This window comes from Bombina bombina, chromosome 3 (assembly GCF_027579735.1).
Source record: "Bombina bombina isolate aBomBom1 chromosome 3, aBomBom1.pri, whole genome shotgun sequence".
Lineage (NCBI taxonomy): Eukaryota > Metazoa > Chordata > Amphibia > Anura > Bombinatoridae > Bombina > Bombina bombina.
This window is the reverse complement of record NC_069501.1, coordinates 818,664,039-818,682,792: the sequence shown is the minus strand read 5'-3', so window position 1 is coordinate 818,682,792 and position 18,754 is coordinate 818,664,039. Positions and strand designations below refer to the sequence as shown.

At 36.4% G+C, this 18,754-nt stretch overlaps 1 protein-coding gene across 1 annotated transcript in view; it reads left to right on the top strand.

Annotated features, from left to right (window-relative positions):
* Positions 1-18,754, top strand: part of ATP11A (ATPase phospholipid transporting 11A) — a 413,089-nt gene that overhangs the window by 232,558 nt on the left and 161,777 nt on the right. The window contains exon 3 of the mRNA XM_053707775.1: positions 8,918-9,007. Coding sequence (XP_053563750.1) covers positions 8,918-9,007 — 90 coding nt within the window. The remainder of the gene's footprint in view (positions 1-8,917; positions 9,008-18,754) is intronic.

The window sequence follows — 18,754 nt, the reverse complement described above, 5'->3', positions numbered from 1 at the left end:
TAGAGTCTGGAAGACTTACATTTCTTGGTGTCTTTCTCATCATTTTTCCTGGCATTCTTTTAGAATTCCGAGAATTTTACAGTTTCTTCAGGATGGTTTGGATAAAGGTTTGTCTGCAAGTTCCTTGAAAAGACAAATCTCTGCTCTTTCTGTTCTTTTTCACAGAAAGATTGCTAATCTTCCTGATATTCATTGTTTTGTACAAGCTTTGGTTCGTATAAAACCTGTCATTAAGTCAATTTCTCCTCCTTGGAGTTTGAATTTGGTTCTGGGGGGTCTTCAAGCTCCTCCGTTTGAACCTATGCATTCATTGGACATTAAATTACTTTCTTGGAAAGTTTTGTTTCTTTTGGCCATCTCTTCTGCTAGAAGAGTTTCTGAATTATCTGCTCTTTCTTGTGAGTCTCCTTTTCTGATTTTTCATCAGGATAAGGCGGTGTTGCGAACTTCTTTTGAATTTTTACCTAAGGTTGTGAATTCTAACAACATTAGTAGAGAAATTGTGGTTCCTTCATTATGTCCTAATCCTAAGAATTCTAAGGAGAATTCATTGCATTCTTTGGATGTAGTTAGAGCTTTGAAATATTATGTTGAAGCTACTAAGAATTTCCGAAAGACTTCTAGTCTATTTGTTATCTTTACCGGTTCTAGGAAAGGTCAGAAGGCCTCTGCCATTTCTTTGGCATCTTGGTTAAAATCTTTAATTCATCATGCCTATGTCGAGTCGGGTAAAACTCCGCCTCAAAGGATTACAGCTCATTCTACTAGGTCAGTTTCTACTTCCTGGGCGTTTAGGAATGAAGCTTCGGTCGATCAGATTTGCAAAGCAGCAACTTGGTCTTCTTTGCATACTTTTACTAAATTCTACCATTTTGATGTGTTTTCTTCTTCTGAAGCAGTTTTTGGTAGAAAAGTACTTCAGGCAGCTGTTTCAGTTTGATTCTTCTGCTTATAATTTCAGTTTTTTTCATTATAAGATTTAAACTTTATTTTGGGTGTGGATTATTTTCAGCGGAATTGGCTGTCTTTATTTTATCCCTCCCTCTCTAGTGACTCTTGCGTGGAAGATCCACATCTTGGGTAGTCATTATCCCATACGTCACTAGCTCATGGACTCTTGCTAATTACATGAAAGAAAACATAATTTATGTAAGAACTTACCTGATAAATTCATTTCTTTCATATTAGCAAGAGTCCATGAGGCCCACCCTTTTTGTGGTGGTTATGATTTTTTTGTATAAAGCACAATTATTCCAATTCCTTATTTTTTATGCTTTCGCACATTTTTCTTATCACCCCACTTCTTGGCTATGTGTTAAACTGATTTGTGGGTGTGGTGAGGGGTGTATTTATAGGCATTTTGAGGTTTGGGAAACTTTGCCCCTCCTGGTAGGAATGTATATCCCATACGTCACTAGCTCATGGACTCTTGCTAATATGAAAGAAATTAATTTATCAGGTAAGTTCTTACATAAATTATGTTTTTTACCCAATACTTACTTTTAATATTGTTTTAGGGTTACAAATATTTTACTATTTAGTATAAATACTATTTACAAATGACAAGTCTTTTTACCAGAAATCTTCTAGTGGATAAATTCAGACTGCACACACAAGATCGGTGATGTGACATTGTTTTTATTATTGTAAAACAAATATTAATTAACACAAAATGTTTCTTTAGTATTTTTGTCACCCCCAACTTAATGCTTGCTAGAATAACAAAAATTATATATGGAACTCTAAACCAGCTTCACACAACCTGTTGCTAGAAATGTTGTCCATTCTTCTTCACAAATAGTTTAAGCTGTAAATTTGAATGAAAGAGATTAAAGGACATGAAACCCTATTTTTTTTTCTGATTTAGATAGAGCATGCAATTTTAAACAACTTTCTAATTTACTTCTATTATCTAATTTGCTTCATTCTCTTGATATCCTTTCTTAAAAAGCATATAGAAATAGGCTCAGTAGCTGCTGATTGGTGGCTGCACATAGATGCTTTGGGTGATTGGCTATTTGCATTGCAAACAAAGGATATCTAAAGAATAAAGCAAATTAGAAATTATAAGTAAATTGGAATGTTAAACTTGTATTCCCTATCTGAATCATGAAAGAGCTGGGTTTCATGTACCTTTAACTTTCACATTATGCTAGAGATTCTCAAATTTACTGAGGTCTGGGTGTATCTGGGTAGTTCTATGGCTTCCTGTTTTTTAAACGTCCTATTGTAACTGGCTGTTTTTTCTGCACTACTTTTATGTCTCTTTATACATAGACCAGCTCTGCTCTATTAAAGTACCCAAGCATTTCATACAGGTAATCCCTTTGTAGAACACAATAGCCAGCCCAGTTCAGTAAATACTGGCCCAATTACCACAGTTGCCTAACAATAGCCAACAAATGTTTCCAAACCATTTTGAACATTAAATAAATAATTGATGAATGTGTTAAATCTTGTGTATTGCATATGTTTTAAAATCTGTTTTATTGCTGCATCTGTCTGTGACCATATTTAGGGGTAGATTTAATAAGCAGCGGATGCTGCATTCTACGCCAATTGTTTCAGGCTCACCTGAAACGGAAGTTAAGAAGCAGCAGTCATAAGACCGCGGCTCCTTAAAGGGACAGTCTACCATAGAATTGTTATTGTTTTAAAAGATAGATAATCCCTTTATTACCCATTTCCCCCCCCCCCCAGTTTTGCATAACCAACACAGTTATATTAATATACTTTTTACCTTGGTGATTACCTTCTTCCAGCCCCCTGATCACATGACTGTGACTGTTTATTATCTATTGTCTTAAATTTAGCATTGTTTTGTGCTAGATCTTAAATAACACTGTGTTCAGGCACAGGGGGGTATCTATATCAGACATCCCAAGTCTCCCTGATTGTAATAGTGGCTCCATGATGCCAGCAAATGGAATGCAATCTCCCTGAAACTCCAAGTACCATGATCCAATGTGGCCGAAATCCGGAAAAGTGTTTCTTTAAGGAATGACTTTAGTTGCTGCCTGGGACATGCATCAGTAACCAAAAAGCCCCCACTGATTTTAATAAAATAAAAACACAAATACTACCTTATTTACTGCACGTAATTAAACTTCGTATTCTAAAATATTTAAACATTCAACAAGCGTACGATCACTGGAAAATAGGTTTGTTGTATGTGGTTGAGCAATGAAGCTAATTTTTTTATGTGAGTTTATTGGGAAGCTACTTTAATGAAAAGTCTCTATCTTATTTAGGGTTTCAAGGTGTCCAATATATAACTGGGAGGGGGGGGGGGGCGACGCAGCAGCAGGAGAAGCCACCTCCCTGAAATGAGTTTTTGCAGGTTGGGATGTCTGCTATATGGCCCACGTGTACTTTCTGTCTCTTTGTGTTGAAAAGAGATTTAAAAGCATGTGATAAGAGGCAGCCCTCAAAGGCTTAGAAATTAGCATATGAGCCTACCTATGTTTAGTTTAAACTAAGAATACCAAGAGAAAAAAAAGCAAATTTGATTATCAAAGTAAATTGTAAAGTTGATTAAAATTACAAGTCCTATCTGAATAATGAAAGTTTAATTTTGACTAGACTGTCCCTTTAACTTCAGCGGACTGAAATCATCCCGATAAGATACAATTGGCACCACCTGCTAGTGGCCGATTTGCCGCCGGTGAGCAGGGGCAGCATTGCACAATCATTTCACTAGAAATGCTTGTGCAATGTTAAATGCAGACAGCGTATGTTGCAGGGTATGGAGTCTGTTGCCTGCTTCATCGCAGGAATCACATGCAGTCAGTATATATATTATATTTTATATATATATATATATCCTCCGTGTGTGTCTGCACTCACAATGCTGTGTGGTCATCCACCAGGGTGCAAAGTCAATCAAGTACACAGTCTATATCCAATAAGGGACTGCACTCGCTGGATTTGGTTTAAAAAACCTTTATATCTTTATTGTGGTAACGTTTCGGGGTTCACAGACCCCTTCCTCAGACCAAATCCAGCGAGTGCAGTCCCTTATTGGATATAGACTATATATATATATATATATATATATATATATATATATATATATATATATATATATATATATATATATATATATATATATATATATATATATATACCATCAAAGAAAAACCTTGCACTCACTGGACTTTTCGACAAAATTTTACTTGGCAAAAATAGTGACGTTTCGGGGACAGTGTATCCCCTTCCTCAGACAGTGAATGCTTCAAACATTAGTGAATTTATACAGGCAAACAAATAAACCCCTCCCCCCAATTAGCAAAAAAAAACGCCAAATGTGTTGCTAAGGTGACCATATGTCACAAAGTAAACATAGTGTAAATATAATACATAAAATGCAATATGAGCCATCACTGCTCATGTACAAATTGTGACAGTGCAAATGTTCATATTAAAAGACCTGTAGCAATACTGGGCATGGTGAAAAAACTTACATTCCACAGTTATAGTGATCACAATATACCCCTTATATCCATTATGCTAGGAGAGCCAACTAGTATTTAAAGCCTCTTGGGTTATACAATGAGCTGTCAGATACTAAATAAATATATATAAGCTGACTCGCAACCTACCAAGCACAAAACTTGTAGAAGTCCTGACACCGATCGCCGTGTATCACGCCACCGCAACCGCATACACAGCAGTAAAGGAAAACAGACCCGGAACTGCATCAGCCGCTCACGTGGGTGGCGATGCACCAATCACCCGGGTTGCGGTTGCCATGGCGATGAGTCACAACGATCCTAATCTGTAACAGAAAGAGAACGCCAACATAATACTATGTAACAGTTTTAAGAGTAGACATAACCTACTCGGATGCAAAGCATTATATTGTCAGCACTAAAACACTGTATCTTATCTATGATAAAACGTGCATGTATCTACACTCATAGTAAGCGCCGCTGTGTTAACTATAACCCTGCTGTAAGGTTCCATGCTGTATACCAGTACATATGCAGTGTAGCTATCCTGCCGTAATATGGTGAGTAATATGTAAGTCTCATACACGGTAGCACACTCCGCATATCAGAGGAGGGCCACGATAGTAGATAAGAGACCCAGCAACCAATAGACGTTCCCAAAAGACAGTACACGAAGCACCTCAAACAGAAATGAAAATAATAGATCGAGAGAACCCAGCAAGAGTAGACCACAAAAAGAGAATAGAACAAAATAACAAGGAATAAGTAACAAAAATAGCAAAGGGTAAACAACAAAAAAAGGGGATGAAACAAAAGATAAGCAAAGAATAGACAGACATAGAATGGAATGGGAGTGGAAAATGATATCGTGATGTCTCCCCGAACTGATCCAAAAGATGAGCAGAGGATGACTTTTACTACGGTATATAGTCCCTCAACCAGAGCCTTGGGTATAACATTAAGAGAACACTGGCACATTGTACAAGGTGATCCCTCTCTCCCGTTCAATGAGTGGCAACCCCCGAGAGTGGGTTATAAACGTGACAAGAATTTAAAAGATCTTTTGATGCTCACTGATCCTACCCATTGCTACAACCCCGAGACATGGTTGACACAAAGAAAGAAACCAGGATGTTACAGATGCTTGGGATGTACCACCTGCAACGCCATGATCCCAGGACCAACCTTTGGACATCCCCACCGTAACCAGAGATTTAAGATTAGGCATGTGCTGACGTGCACCACTTCTCATGTGGTGTACCTACTGAATTGCAGCTGTGGGCGGTTTTATGTGGGAAAAACAACCGATGATGCCCGAACCGGGTTCGCTAATCACAGTTCATCTATCAGAACTGCTCTGAAGAAGGGCTCTAGTGACCAACCTGTGGCCCGGCATTTTGTGGAGAAAGGCCATGGACTTCAGGACCTGAGATTCACCCTAATTGATCATGTCCCCCCATTGAGACGGGGGGTGATAGAGATACACTTCTCCTACAGATTGAGGCCAAATGGATTTTTCGTTTAAACACCCTGCAACCCCATGGACTCAATACTATGTTTGACTGGCATTGTTTTTTGTAGAATAGATCCAGTCCTTATTGATATCTGCCTTACAGATTATGAGGGTCCACGTCATCCAGGCTATCCAACCTGAGAGTCCACACTCCATTCGATGTCTGTTTATTCTTTGCTTATCTTTTGTTTCATTCCTTCTTTGTTGTTTACCCTTTGCTATTGTTGTTACTTATTCTTTGGTATTTTGTTCCATTCTATGTCTGTCTATTCTTTGCTTATCTTTTGTTTCATCCCCTTTTTTTGTTGTTTACCCTTTGCTATTTTTGTTACTTATTCCTTGTTATTTTGTTCTATTCTCTTTTTGTGGTCTACTCTTGCTGGGTTCTCTCGATCTATTATTTTCATTTCTGTTTGAGGTGCTTCGTGTACTGTCTTTTGGGAACGTCTATTGGTTGCTGGGTCTCTTATCTACTATCGTGGCCCTCCTCTGATATGCGGAGTGTGCTACCGTGTATGAGACTTACATATTACTCGCCATATTACGGCAGGATAGCTACACTGCATATGTACTGGTATACAGCATGGAACCTTACAGCAGGGTTATAGTTAACACAGCGGCGCTTACTATGAGTGTAGATACATGCACGTTTTATCATAGATAAGATACAGTGTTTTAGTGCTGACAATATAATGCTTTGCATCCGAGTAGGTTATGTCTACTCTTAAAACTGTTACATAGTATTATGTTGGCGTTCTCTTTCTGTTACAGATTAGGATCGTTGTGACTCATCGCCATGGCAACCGCAACCCGGGTGATTGGTGCATCGCCACCCACGTGAGCGGCTGATGCAGTTCCGGGTCTGTTTTCCTTTACTGCTGTGTATGCGGTTGCGGTGGCGTGATACACGGCGATCGGTGTCAGGACTTCTACAAGTTTTGTGCTTGGTAGGTTGCGAGTCAGCTTATATATATTTATTTAGTATCTGACAGCTCATTGTATAACCCAAGAGGCTTTAAATACTAGTTGGCTCTCCTAGCATAATGGATATAAGGGGTATATTGTGATCACTATAACTGTGGAATGTAAGTTTTTTCACCATGCCCAGTATTGCTACAGGTCTTTTAATATGAACATTTGCACTGTCACAATTTGTACATGAGCAGTGATGGCTCATATTGCATTTTATGTATTATATTTACACTATGTTTACTTTGTGACATATGGTCACCTTAGCAACACATTTGGCGTTTTTTTTGCTAATTGGGGGGAGGGGTTTATTTGTTTTCCTGTATAAATTCACTAATGTTTGAAGCATTCACTGTCTGAGGAAGGGGATACACTGTCCCCGAAACGTCACTATTTTTGCCAAGTAAAATTTTGTCAAAGTCCAGTGAGTGCAAGGTTTTTCTTTGATGGTATATCTAATTCTACTAGCACCCTGGCTGCTGCAATTAAGTGAGAGTGCACATCTTTGCTAACGTGTGTGTGTATATATATATATATATATATATATATATATATACTGTGTGTGTGTGTGTGTATATATATATGTATGTATATATATATAATATATATATATATATATATATATATATATATATATATATATATATATATATATATATATATATGGTAAATGGAATGTGTTTTCATTATATTACTTATGCTGTAGAGTTTGGTTAAAGTGAGGGTCAATTTTCATCAATGAGTGCCCGGTTTTTAAAAATAGAGGCACTTTCATTGATGAAAATTAACATTGCACTGGATTTGAAGAAATACTTACATTTTTCTCCTGCAAAACCGGATCGCCGATCTCAGCCACAGTTCCTCTGTACTGACGTCAGAAATGACGAAAACCGGCTTCCTCCAATCATGGCTTGCACCCCAGAGCGTCCAGCTTGTGATGCCCGGCTGTGATTGGAGGAAGCCAGTTTCGTCATTGCTGTGGTCTACAGCAGGAAGAAGAAGGAGGGGGATCGGCGATCCGGCTTTGCAGAAGTAAAAGGTAAGTATTTCTACAAATCCCGTGCAATGTTAATTTTCATCAATCAAAGTGCCTCTGTTTTTACAAGTATTTTTAAAAACCGGGCATTTATTGATGAAAATTGACCTTCACTTTAAGCTTTAAATCAAGGCCAATTTTAAATACTTATACGGCAGGTGTATGTTTATCCTTGGATTATATCCTAAAGGTAAATACATTTTTCATTACTATGGGAATTTAATTCCTGCTGTTCAAGAGATGCCAAACAAACCATTCTCTTGGCAAACTTTGAAAACATATTGTTTGCTTGTACGTATCTGGCTAGTATGAAAGTAGCTTGTGGATGGAGTCTGCACCAGCAATAGTTTAAATGAAATAAATAAATGTTTACTGAAGCGATTTTACTTTGTTTTTTCTGTTTAATGTTTAAAGTAACAACGTTGCTTTTTTCCAAAAAATAGACAGGTTTTCTTAAAGTGGTACTGGTGGTTGGCTTTGGTAGAAAAGGGAATTGATATAGGTACAATTACTGTAGTTTAATATAATACATAATGCACTGTTACACACAAATTCAACGTTTGCTAAATACAATCTACTGTGATAAACCTAAGTAATTATTTCAGATAATTTAAAGGGAACAAAAGAAAGGCAACAGGAATAGCTAGCAGTATAGTAGGGTTGTACATGGATTATTATCAGAAAAATAACAATAAAAATGGAATTTCAACAGAAACCCTTAACTAGACTGAAGACCACATGCAAAGGATAAGATAAATAAATGTGTTGTTTTACATTTTGCAGAGATGGTGTAAATATTTATAGATATTTATAGTGTATGTGTGTTTGTGTTTGGATGTGTGTGTATGAAACAAACATATGTTGTTTTCTAACTACCTACTATATATAGTTAAATAAATCCAGTAAATCTTATTCATGGCTTAAAGTTGTTGTTGTTATCTTTTGCAGTATACATTCTGGAACTTTGTCCCGAAAAACCTGTTTGAGCAGTTCAGAAGAATAGCAAATTTTTACTTCCTGATCATATTTCTTGTACAGGTAAGGGTACTCTATTTGGTATGCTAATTTACAATGATAGATTATAAAGATAGCATAAAGTGCCCTGGGAAACAGAGTAAAATACTTAGGTGTGAACACCATGGATGTTTTATGTATTTTTGTTTTGTAATTGGGCCCACAGTTTTAAGGGACCCACCTTAGATTTTAATGTGATGTCCCAAAAGCTGTTATCATATTAAGAAGTTTTATAAATGAATTTAATGTGTGTATTCCAACCAATTCATCTATATATTTACAGCAGCATGTGTTGCAGTTAAAGTGAAAGGAATGTTAGATGCTTCGCTAATCTCAGTTACATAGTTCATTTAAATTTAATAGGACTTACATTCATGTTTTTTTTACTCATTTTGATGTAAATACAGTTTTCTCTGCAATTAAAGTGTATTTTTTTTTACTTACAATTCAACCCGTTTTTTCTTTTTGTTTTATTTTACTTCCTGATCACGTTTTAAGATCTACCAATTGACTTTCTGGCCGTGAAGCGATGTCATCCGCCAATTTATTGGTTTGCGCATGCGGCAAATATTTTTTCTGAAGCATTATGTTGGACGCGCATTCCCGATTCGTGCATGCGCATAGCTTTTTTTGGGAACAGCCGAGAATGTCATCTGTTTAGACTGTAGCTCGGCTACATTAAAGCACATCGCATTACTAGCAGTCACTAAGTATAAGTAAGTATATAGGTGCTTTACCAAACAATCATAACATCTATCTAACGTTTTTGACGCGTGCTGATCACAGAATCACATGCGCATTGAAGGAACAATCGACGATTCGCGCATGCGCAATGCGCTCTGTGCTTGTGAACGCGCATTTGAGCTACGTATAGAGCGGGTGGGACCATTCTATTCGTCAACACACAGAAAAATAGGAAGTGGAAGATGGGCGGGGCATGAACGAAAAAAGGAAAATTAAAAGTTAAGATAAAAAGCAAAATTAAAATAATTAAAAAAAAAATGCGATCTTAATATGTTAATGATATACAATACTTGGATGTGTTGTAAAGCTATACAATTTACACCCAAAATGTTCTTTCTAATTAACTTCTATTATAATGTTTCTTCGTTCTCTCTGTATCTTTTGTTGAAAAGCATGGACATATGCTTAGGAGCCGGCCCATTTCTGGAGCACTATATTGCAGCAGTTTTGCAAGAAAGTTATCTATTTGCAAGAGCACTTAATGGCTACCTAGGTATCTCTTCAACACAGAATATCATGGGAGCTAAGAAAAATTGATAAAAGAATTAAAGTGGAATCTTTTTAACTATGGTATGCTTTGAGTCACAAAAGGAATTTTTTTGGGTTTCATATACCTTTTAATTTAAATTTTTGTTTTCAGAATCAAGGGTTTCTAGTTACCCTCTTTGTATAAAGCCTAAATGCCTAATCATAAAATATACAAATAACTAATGAGAAGCCTAGGCCAGTGAGTGAGTGATTCTGCAAGCCACGTAGCCACTAAAAATATAACCTGCAGCTTAAGGGGAGAAGAAAGTAAAAAAGAAACTTTCATGATTACAATAAAAAAAAATTGTAAAACTTTCCAGTTTACTATTGTGATTAAATTTGATTAATTCTCTTGGTATCCTTTGTTTAAGAGTAAACCTAAGTAGGTTAATTGGAGCTCAGCAGCATGCACATGTCTTTAGCTCTCTATAGCAGGGTCATTTGCAACAATGTTTGTACCTGTGTTATATATTGTTGCAAACACTGCTGCCATAGTGCTAAAGACACTCAAGTGAATTTGTTAATAATAGTAAATTGGAAGGTATTTTATAGTGGTGAAATGGCATGTTCTTATTCATAAGAGAATGTAATTTTATCACTGGCGACCAGTGATAAAATGGGCCAGATTACAAGTGGAGCCCAATATATCGCTTTAGCTAAAGGGATATTTGCTCTCCACTTTGTAATACCAGCACACGCTAATGTGTGCTGGTATTACAAGTTTACAGCAATGCAAACGCGAGCTCATGTTCATATTGCTGGGAAGCATTGTGCTCACGAGAACGCACTTCCATTGGCTCCTATGGGAGCCTCGTTCTGATGCCGTTAGACGCCATCAGAACCTCGCGCAGCGAAAAGGTAAGTAGCTCAGCGATGGGCAGCAGTTAGTAAATATATATGTATATGACTATATACATATATATATTTATGTGTTAAGATGTGTATATACACATCTATTTACTGGGAACACACAGTTCCCATAGGCTGCAATGTAAAGGCACTTTTTAATGCTGTTTTTTTATAACACCCCACTCCCACCAACTTTAGCCCCAAAACTGCCTAGTGCAGGGGTTTTTTTTTATTTAAAAAAAGCTAAATTTTTAAAAAATAAAAAAACTATAATACCCTCTATTTTGAGGGCATTTTGGGCACTTTTAGAAAATTAGCCAGAGATCATATTTCACGCTCCACTTGTAATTTAGCCCTATTTGTTTAACCCCCCCCCCCCCCCCCAAAGAGGTTAATCACATAGTTAAAGTATCAATCAGGAGACAAAGAGAGCTACTTGTCCTGAGAGGAAACTACCAGTGAGCCTATCAGATGTGGTAGTCACATAGCTGGGTTGTATCGCTAGCGCTGTTGATTGGGTCACTCGAGACCAGCAGTTCTCTGCAGATCCTGAGCAGTACTTTAACTACATTTTAACACCTTTGTGAGGGTTAAATACATAGCACTGTAGGGTTGCTAGTTACAAAATTACATGTTCTAACAAATTAGAGCATATATTTTCCCCCTATAATGCCCTTTAAAATTGCATGCTTTATCAGAGTCATTTAAAGGGATAATAAAGGGATAGGAAAGTCAAAATTAAACTTGCAGGATTCAGATAGAGCATGTAATTTTAAGACGCTTTTAAATTCACTTCTATTTTCAAATGGTATTTGTTCTCTTGTTATCCCTTGTTGAAAAAGAATACACACATACCCTACACTAGTGAGAGCTAGCTGCTGATTGGTGCCTGCACACATCTCTTGTCTCTTGTGATTGGCTAACTAGATCTGTTCATCTAGCTGCCAGTAGTGCAATTCTGTTCCTTCAGCAAAGGATAACAAGATAATGAAGCAAATTTGAGAATAGAAGTAAATTGGAAAGTTGTTTGAAATTGTATTTTCTATCCGAAACATGAAAGAAAATGTTGGGGTTTCCTGTACCTTTAAATAGTGCTCCTTTGGTAAAAACAAACATGTTAAAGAAAATATAAAAAGAAACAGATTGTGTAAAACCCCCAGCAAATAACTTGTTTTCTCGCAAAATGAACACTCAGTGTAGTGATCTGCAATCAACTAATCGTTGTCCTCCCCCCCAGCACGTTCAGCCCCTTTGCGCAAACAGCCACTGCCAGGCGGGAAACAACGATACGTTGATTGCATATGAGTCATCTGTCAATCAAATGCTGAAAATGGCGACCAGAACTACAGCTATTATCTGTATATTGTTTATAGTGAAATATCTCGGAAGAAAAGTATATACTAACAATTTCATGAATGAAACTCTCATTCATTTTTTTAACTTCTATCATTTCACTTTAGGTAATCGCTCTAAATTGACATTCACTTTAATATGTCATTTATGTTGTTGTACTATGTAACAATATAGACAGAGTATCCTTTAGTTATTCCAACAAACAAATGTGACCCAGCGTTGCTGTCCTTGGCCACCTAGGGATGGTTACAACAATTTGCTATAATGAATTGCTTTTAGAACTTTTCTGCATCACAGGGTTCAATTTGCTATTGAAACTTCACAGAACGAATAACTTCTGTAAAATAAGATACGATCGTTATACTTCCCAACCTGCGTTCCCTTTTCTGTGTCTCCTTTTCATTTGCAATTCAACAATGTAAGTGCGTGCGGTTTAGCTGTGTGGCTTTGCATATTTATGTAGGACAAACTTCTTTGAATGACTGCATTATGCTATATGCTATAGAAGAAGAACATTCAATCCAACAGTCAATTTCAAGACTTAGATTGCATTCCTATGACATAATACAGTAAAACTGCTGATTAACTACAACATCTCAGTGAAAGGGATGTTTAATGGATAAAATGCCAATGATGGAACATCATTTGTTCCATCATAAACTCCATAGCTTATGTAAGTGTATTTTGAGCGATTATTTGCTGTTAGAAGTTGCTGCGTATTTTATGAATGGGATTTAGAGCAGTTTAATAACTGTATTGTTGGTGCTCTCTTTGTAAGCGAATACTTCTGAATTACTCAACGATCTGTCAGACAATTCTAGACTGGAAGCTGAATACATCTGTTCCTTTTTTTTCTTTGTTTATTTTCTGGGTATTACAAATGTGTGACTAACAAAACACTCCAGACCGGGGGAAAACAGACAGAAAACAAAGCAAAACAGAGCTAACATGGAACAAAAGAATTCTGAAATTACTTAAAGGGATATGAGACCCAAAAATGTTCTCTTGTGATTCAGATAGAGCAGACAATGTTTCCAATTTACTTCAGTTATCTAATTTGCTTCGTCCCCATGGATACCTAGGTAGGGGTCTGGTGCACTAGTCAGGAAATTCTGCTGCCCTCTTGCAAAACTGCTGCCATATAGTGCTCTAGACATTTGCATACTCCTGATCTTACATCTCTGCTATTCAACAATTTTTCTTTCATGATTCATAAAGCAAACAATTTTAAACTTTTCAATTTACTTCTATTATCTAATTTTCATTATTTTCTTGGTATTTTAGCAGAAATGTTCTCTTAAGAGCATTCACATGGCAGCAGTTTTCCAACAAAGAGCACTAGATGGCGGCACTTTTACCTGCCATGTAGTGCTCTAGACATGTGCACGTTACCTATCTAGATATCTCTTCAAAAAAGAATAACATGAGAACAAAATAAATTGGACTATAGAAGCAAATGGTGAATGTTATAAAAATGGCATGCTCTGTCTGAATCATGAAGAAACACATTGGTTTTTATGGCCCCTATGTTGGGAATCATCTACGAACTGGAGGTTTACAGACACTTATAATTAAAGGGATACTAAGCCCAAATTTTCTTTCATGATTCAGCTAGAGCATGCAATCTTAAGCAACTTTCAAATTTACTCCTATTATCAATTTTTCTTTGTTCTCTTGCTATCTTTATTTAAAAAGCAGGAATGTAAAGTTCTGGAGCCAGCCCATTTTAGGTTCAGCACCCAGGTTCTGAACCAAAAATGGGCCGGCTGCTAAGCTTTACATTCCTGCTTTTTAAATAAAGATAGGAAGAGAACAAAGAAAAATTGATAATAGGAGTAAATTTGAAAGTTGCTTTAAATTGCATGCTCTGTCTGAATCATTAAAGTGAAGGTCAATTTTCAGCAATGAGTGCTCGGTTTTAAAAAATACTTTTAAAAACAGGGGCACTTTCATTGATGAAAATTTACATTGCACCGGATTTGTAGAAATACTTACCCTTTACTTCTGCAAACCCAGATCGGCGATCCCAGCCTCAGTTCCTCTGTACTGACGTCAGAAGTGACAAAACCGGCTTCCTCCAATCATGGCTTGCACCCCAGAGCGTCCATCTCGTTATGCCCAGCTGTGATTGGAGGAAGCCGGTTTCGTCATTGCTGTGGTTGTACAGCAGGAAGAAGAAGGCGGGGGGGATCATCGATCCGGCTTTGCAGAAGCAAAAGGTAAGTATTTCTATAAATCCGGTGCAATGTAAATTTTCATCAATGAAAGTGCCCCTGTTTTTAAAAGTGTTTTTAAAAACCGGGCACTCTTTGCTGAAAATTGACATTCACTTTAAAGAAAAAAATTGGATTTAGTATCCTTTCATTTTTATACCTAGTGATAAATTCCATTTGTAATTTCAACTTGAAACCTTGTTTTGCCTATGTTTCTTGCTCTATTTTTTTTTTTTTTTCTTTTCTTACTAATACCTAACATGATATTGCACAAGGTTTAGATTAGGGTAGATGCTCCTTTCCTTTAACATTACCACCCATTTGAACATGATTAAGCTATTTTGTTTTTAGCATTGTTAGTGTGTTGATGAAAACGTTAAACTCTGAAATCCAGCTGATAGCTATTGCCCTTAAAAAATGTTACATAGATTTCCATAAACCAGCTATTTTATATGAAACCCAAAATGATTTACATAGAGCCTAGACTATGAAACAACTTTCAGTTTACTTGTCCTTTATATAGTCATAGTATTACAATGTCAGACATCCCAACCTGCAAAAACTCATCACAGGGAGGTGGCTTCACCCGCTACTGCGCCGCTACCACCCCCCAATACCCCCCCGCCTCCCAGTTATATATTGGACACCTTGAAACCCTAAATAAGATAGACTTATTATTAAAGTAGCTTCCCGCTAAAGTCACATTAAAAAAAAAGTAGCTTTATTGCACAACCACATACAACAAACCTATTTTCCAGTGATCGTACGCTTGTTGAATGCTTAAATATTTTAGAATACAAAGTTTAATTACGTGCAGTAAATAAGGTAGTATTTGTGTTTTTTTTTATTAAGATCAGTGGGGGCTTGTTGGTTACTGATGCATGCTTTGAGGGTTCTATAACGTCCCAGCAACTAAAGGCATCCCTTAAAGAAACACTTTTCCGGATTTGGGCCACATTGGATCATGGTACTTGGAGTTTCAGGGAGATTGCATTCCATTTGCTGGCATCAGGGAGCCGCTATTACAATCAGGGAGACTCCCTGAACTTCAGGGAGAGTTGGGATGTCTGCAATGTTTTGATATACAGCAAATGGCATCCTAATATGTTGTCATTGATCTTTGATAAATATATCTGTAATAGATGTGGTAGTCTTCAGTCATTTGCACATTAATTCTTTTCTTTGGGTAGTTATATGTGATGTACATATTTGATGTTGCATTTTGCGGTAATATATTTATTTACTGGTTTTCAGACATTAAAAATTGATTGGGGTGGTTTTCTGTTCCTGTCAGTGCAAGGCAAGTCTTTCAATAAATACATCTATAGTAAAAGGCTGAACTTGCTGTGCCTGTCTCTTCCTTTTACTATGTAACTACAACATATGCATTGCAAATGTATTAGTGTTAAATACCAAAAGGAACTCAAATCACTGCCTTTGAATAGGAATTGGAGTAAACAACTTACAGATGCTTCCATGGGAGAGGCAAAATCAGGCAAATGTCTGACTCCTGGAAGCAACCTTATAGCTAAGAGGTGCTTAAAGGGACATGAAACCCAATTTTTTCTTTCTTTCATGATTTAAACAGAGCATACGATTTTAAACAACTTTCCAATTTACTTCCATTATTTCATTTTCTTTCTTCTCTTGTTATCCTTTGCTGAAAGTTTTATCTAGGAAAGCTCGGAGCAGCAAAGAAACCTAGGTTCTAGCTGTTGATTGGTTGCTGCAAATATATATAGATAGTCATTGGCTCACCCATGTGTTCAGTCAGCAACCAGTAGGGCATTGTTGCCCATTCAACAAAGCATACCAAGAGATGGAAGAAAAATTGATAATAGGAGTAAATTAGAAAATTGCTTAAAGTTGCATGCTCTATCTGAAGCATAAAAGAAAAAAATGTGGGTTTCATATCCCTTTAAGACACCTTGACAATATACTCTTTAGAAGAGGTCATTTAGTATGCAGTGTGTTTAAAAAGTAATTTCCTTAGCCTTTATATGCACAGTTTTGAGTACTAAATGTTGGAGGACTCTAAATATGTTTCTTACTTTCAAATATATTTCTGTGTATCCAGACAACCTTGCATTGAGAGATCACATAAACCTCTGCTTCTCAAGTGATTGATGTGTAGCAAATTTGTAAACCATTATACATCAAGTTTACAGTGAAAAGGGCTGCAGGAAAAGTGCCTCTGTATTCACTCAAGATCCATAAATATTATTTTGGTTATGTTATTTTTCTGCCCCCTCTCAGACAAATGCCTGCTAACACAGTACTTATGCTTCAAACTGTAAACCAGACTGCCTGAACCTGATGCACTTTTGTAGAAAATAATTAGAGATGAGCTAAAACGTTCCGCTAGATTCAAAAAGCTCCACTGCATGAGCGCCCTCACATTTTGAGACGGTACCTGCCTATACAGGTTAAGCCATACACTGTTTTTTTTTTTTTTCTTGTTTATTAAAAAAAAGCAATACAATAAATCAATTATTTTATGATTCAGATAGATCACTGGTTTTCAAACCTGTCCACAGGCCTCCCTAACAGGCCACATTTTGAGGATATTTGAACTAGAGTTGAAATAATCAACTGAAATGTTTTAATGTATAAGCAGATATTTGGGAGAATATTGTCTGTTTGGAGTTGCTGCCAATAAAACTTTTTTTTTTCTAGGGTGAAAAAATCTTTTAAGTAAATATGTTGCTGAATTAAATGGTTTTGAGTCTGTTTAGTTGGATGCATATAAGGTCAAGTACCCAGTGTCTATTTGCAAGAACGTAATGTACTTCTTTTAAGTACATATCCTTAACAATAACTATAAAACAAATTATTTGCTCATGATAAGATTGCAACACTTTAAGTGTTTTAAGTGGTTTTAATTCCTGAGGATTTAGATAAGAAAAGAGCCGTACAAGTTCACTGTACAACAGCAACCTGTCCAAATAGGTCCCTTTTTGACAGATTTACTGACGGAACACTGAACAATGTAGTGCACTGTCACTAAATAAAAAAAGGAATGAAAAAACCTTGGTATGGTAACTTTTTCTAATTTATTATGCCTAGTGGTGAAATGATATTGTACCTTATAATAGTCTTTATTTTGTAATACTTCTGAATAAGCAGTATCTGTTACACTGGCATGTCAATCATTTGGTGTACACAGTTTGCATTGCGGTGCCCATATATCTTTTCTGTATTCCTCTCTTCCTTTGTTTCCTCTCCACAGTTCTGCTGCACCTTAGAGGCTGTTTTATAGTTTAAGGAGTGCGGCTAAAGGGACTGTAAACATGTGAATATTTTAATAAAAGGTGTTTAACTGTGTACAAAAACATCTTTGAAAAAGTTTTCCAACTTCAAGGGCACATGCAGGCTTCACAAGCCTAATCTTGCTGCATATTTGTCCCCAATTGACTTATCATATCATTAAAGGGGTAGGAAAGTCAAAATTAATTATTCGGACAAAGCATGTAATTTTAAGAGACTTTTAAATTCACTTCTATTTTCAAATGTACTTTGTTCTCTTGGTATCCTTTGTAGTAAATTAATATGTACTGTACATATCCTTCACTATTAGAAGCTAGCTGATGATTGGTGGTCTCACACATTTGTCATCTTGTCATTGGCTGACAAGATGTGTTCAGCTAGTAAACAGTAGTGCATTGCTGCTCCTTCTGCAAATGATACCAAGACAATGAAGCAAATTTGATAATACTAGTAAATTGGAAAGCTATTTAATTTTGTATTTTCTATCTGGATAATAAAAACAAAAATTGCGTTGCATGTCCCTTTAACTGAAAAACAATGGTTATTTTGCTAAGATAATGACAGTGGCTAGACTTGTAACACATCCCAATTGGTTCCTCCGAAGGCAAGTGGTAGTTTGGCTATTGAAAGCATTTGCAGCTACCAAGATTGACTTGGCTGACGTTATTCAGTAGAATTACAAAAGAGTGGCTCATTTATGTTCACAAAATCAGTAGATGTATAATCATTACAATACCAGTTGATAATAATAAAAGTTAATTGTGATTGTTTCATTTCAAAGTTCATGATATTTTTGGAATTATGTTTCTCTTTATCA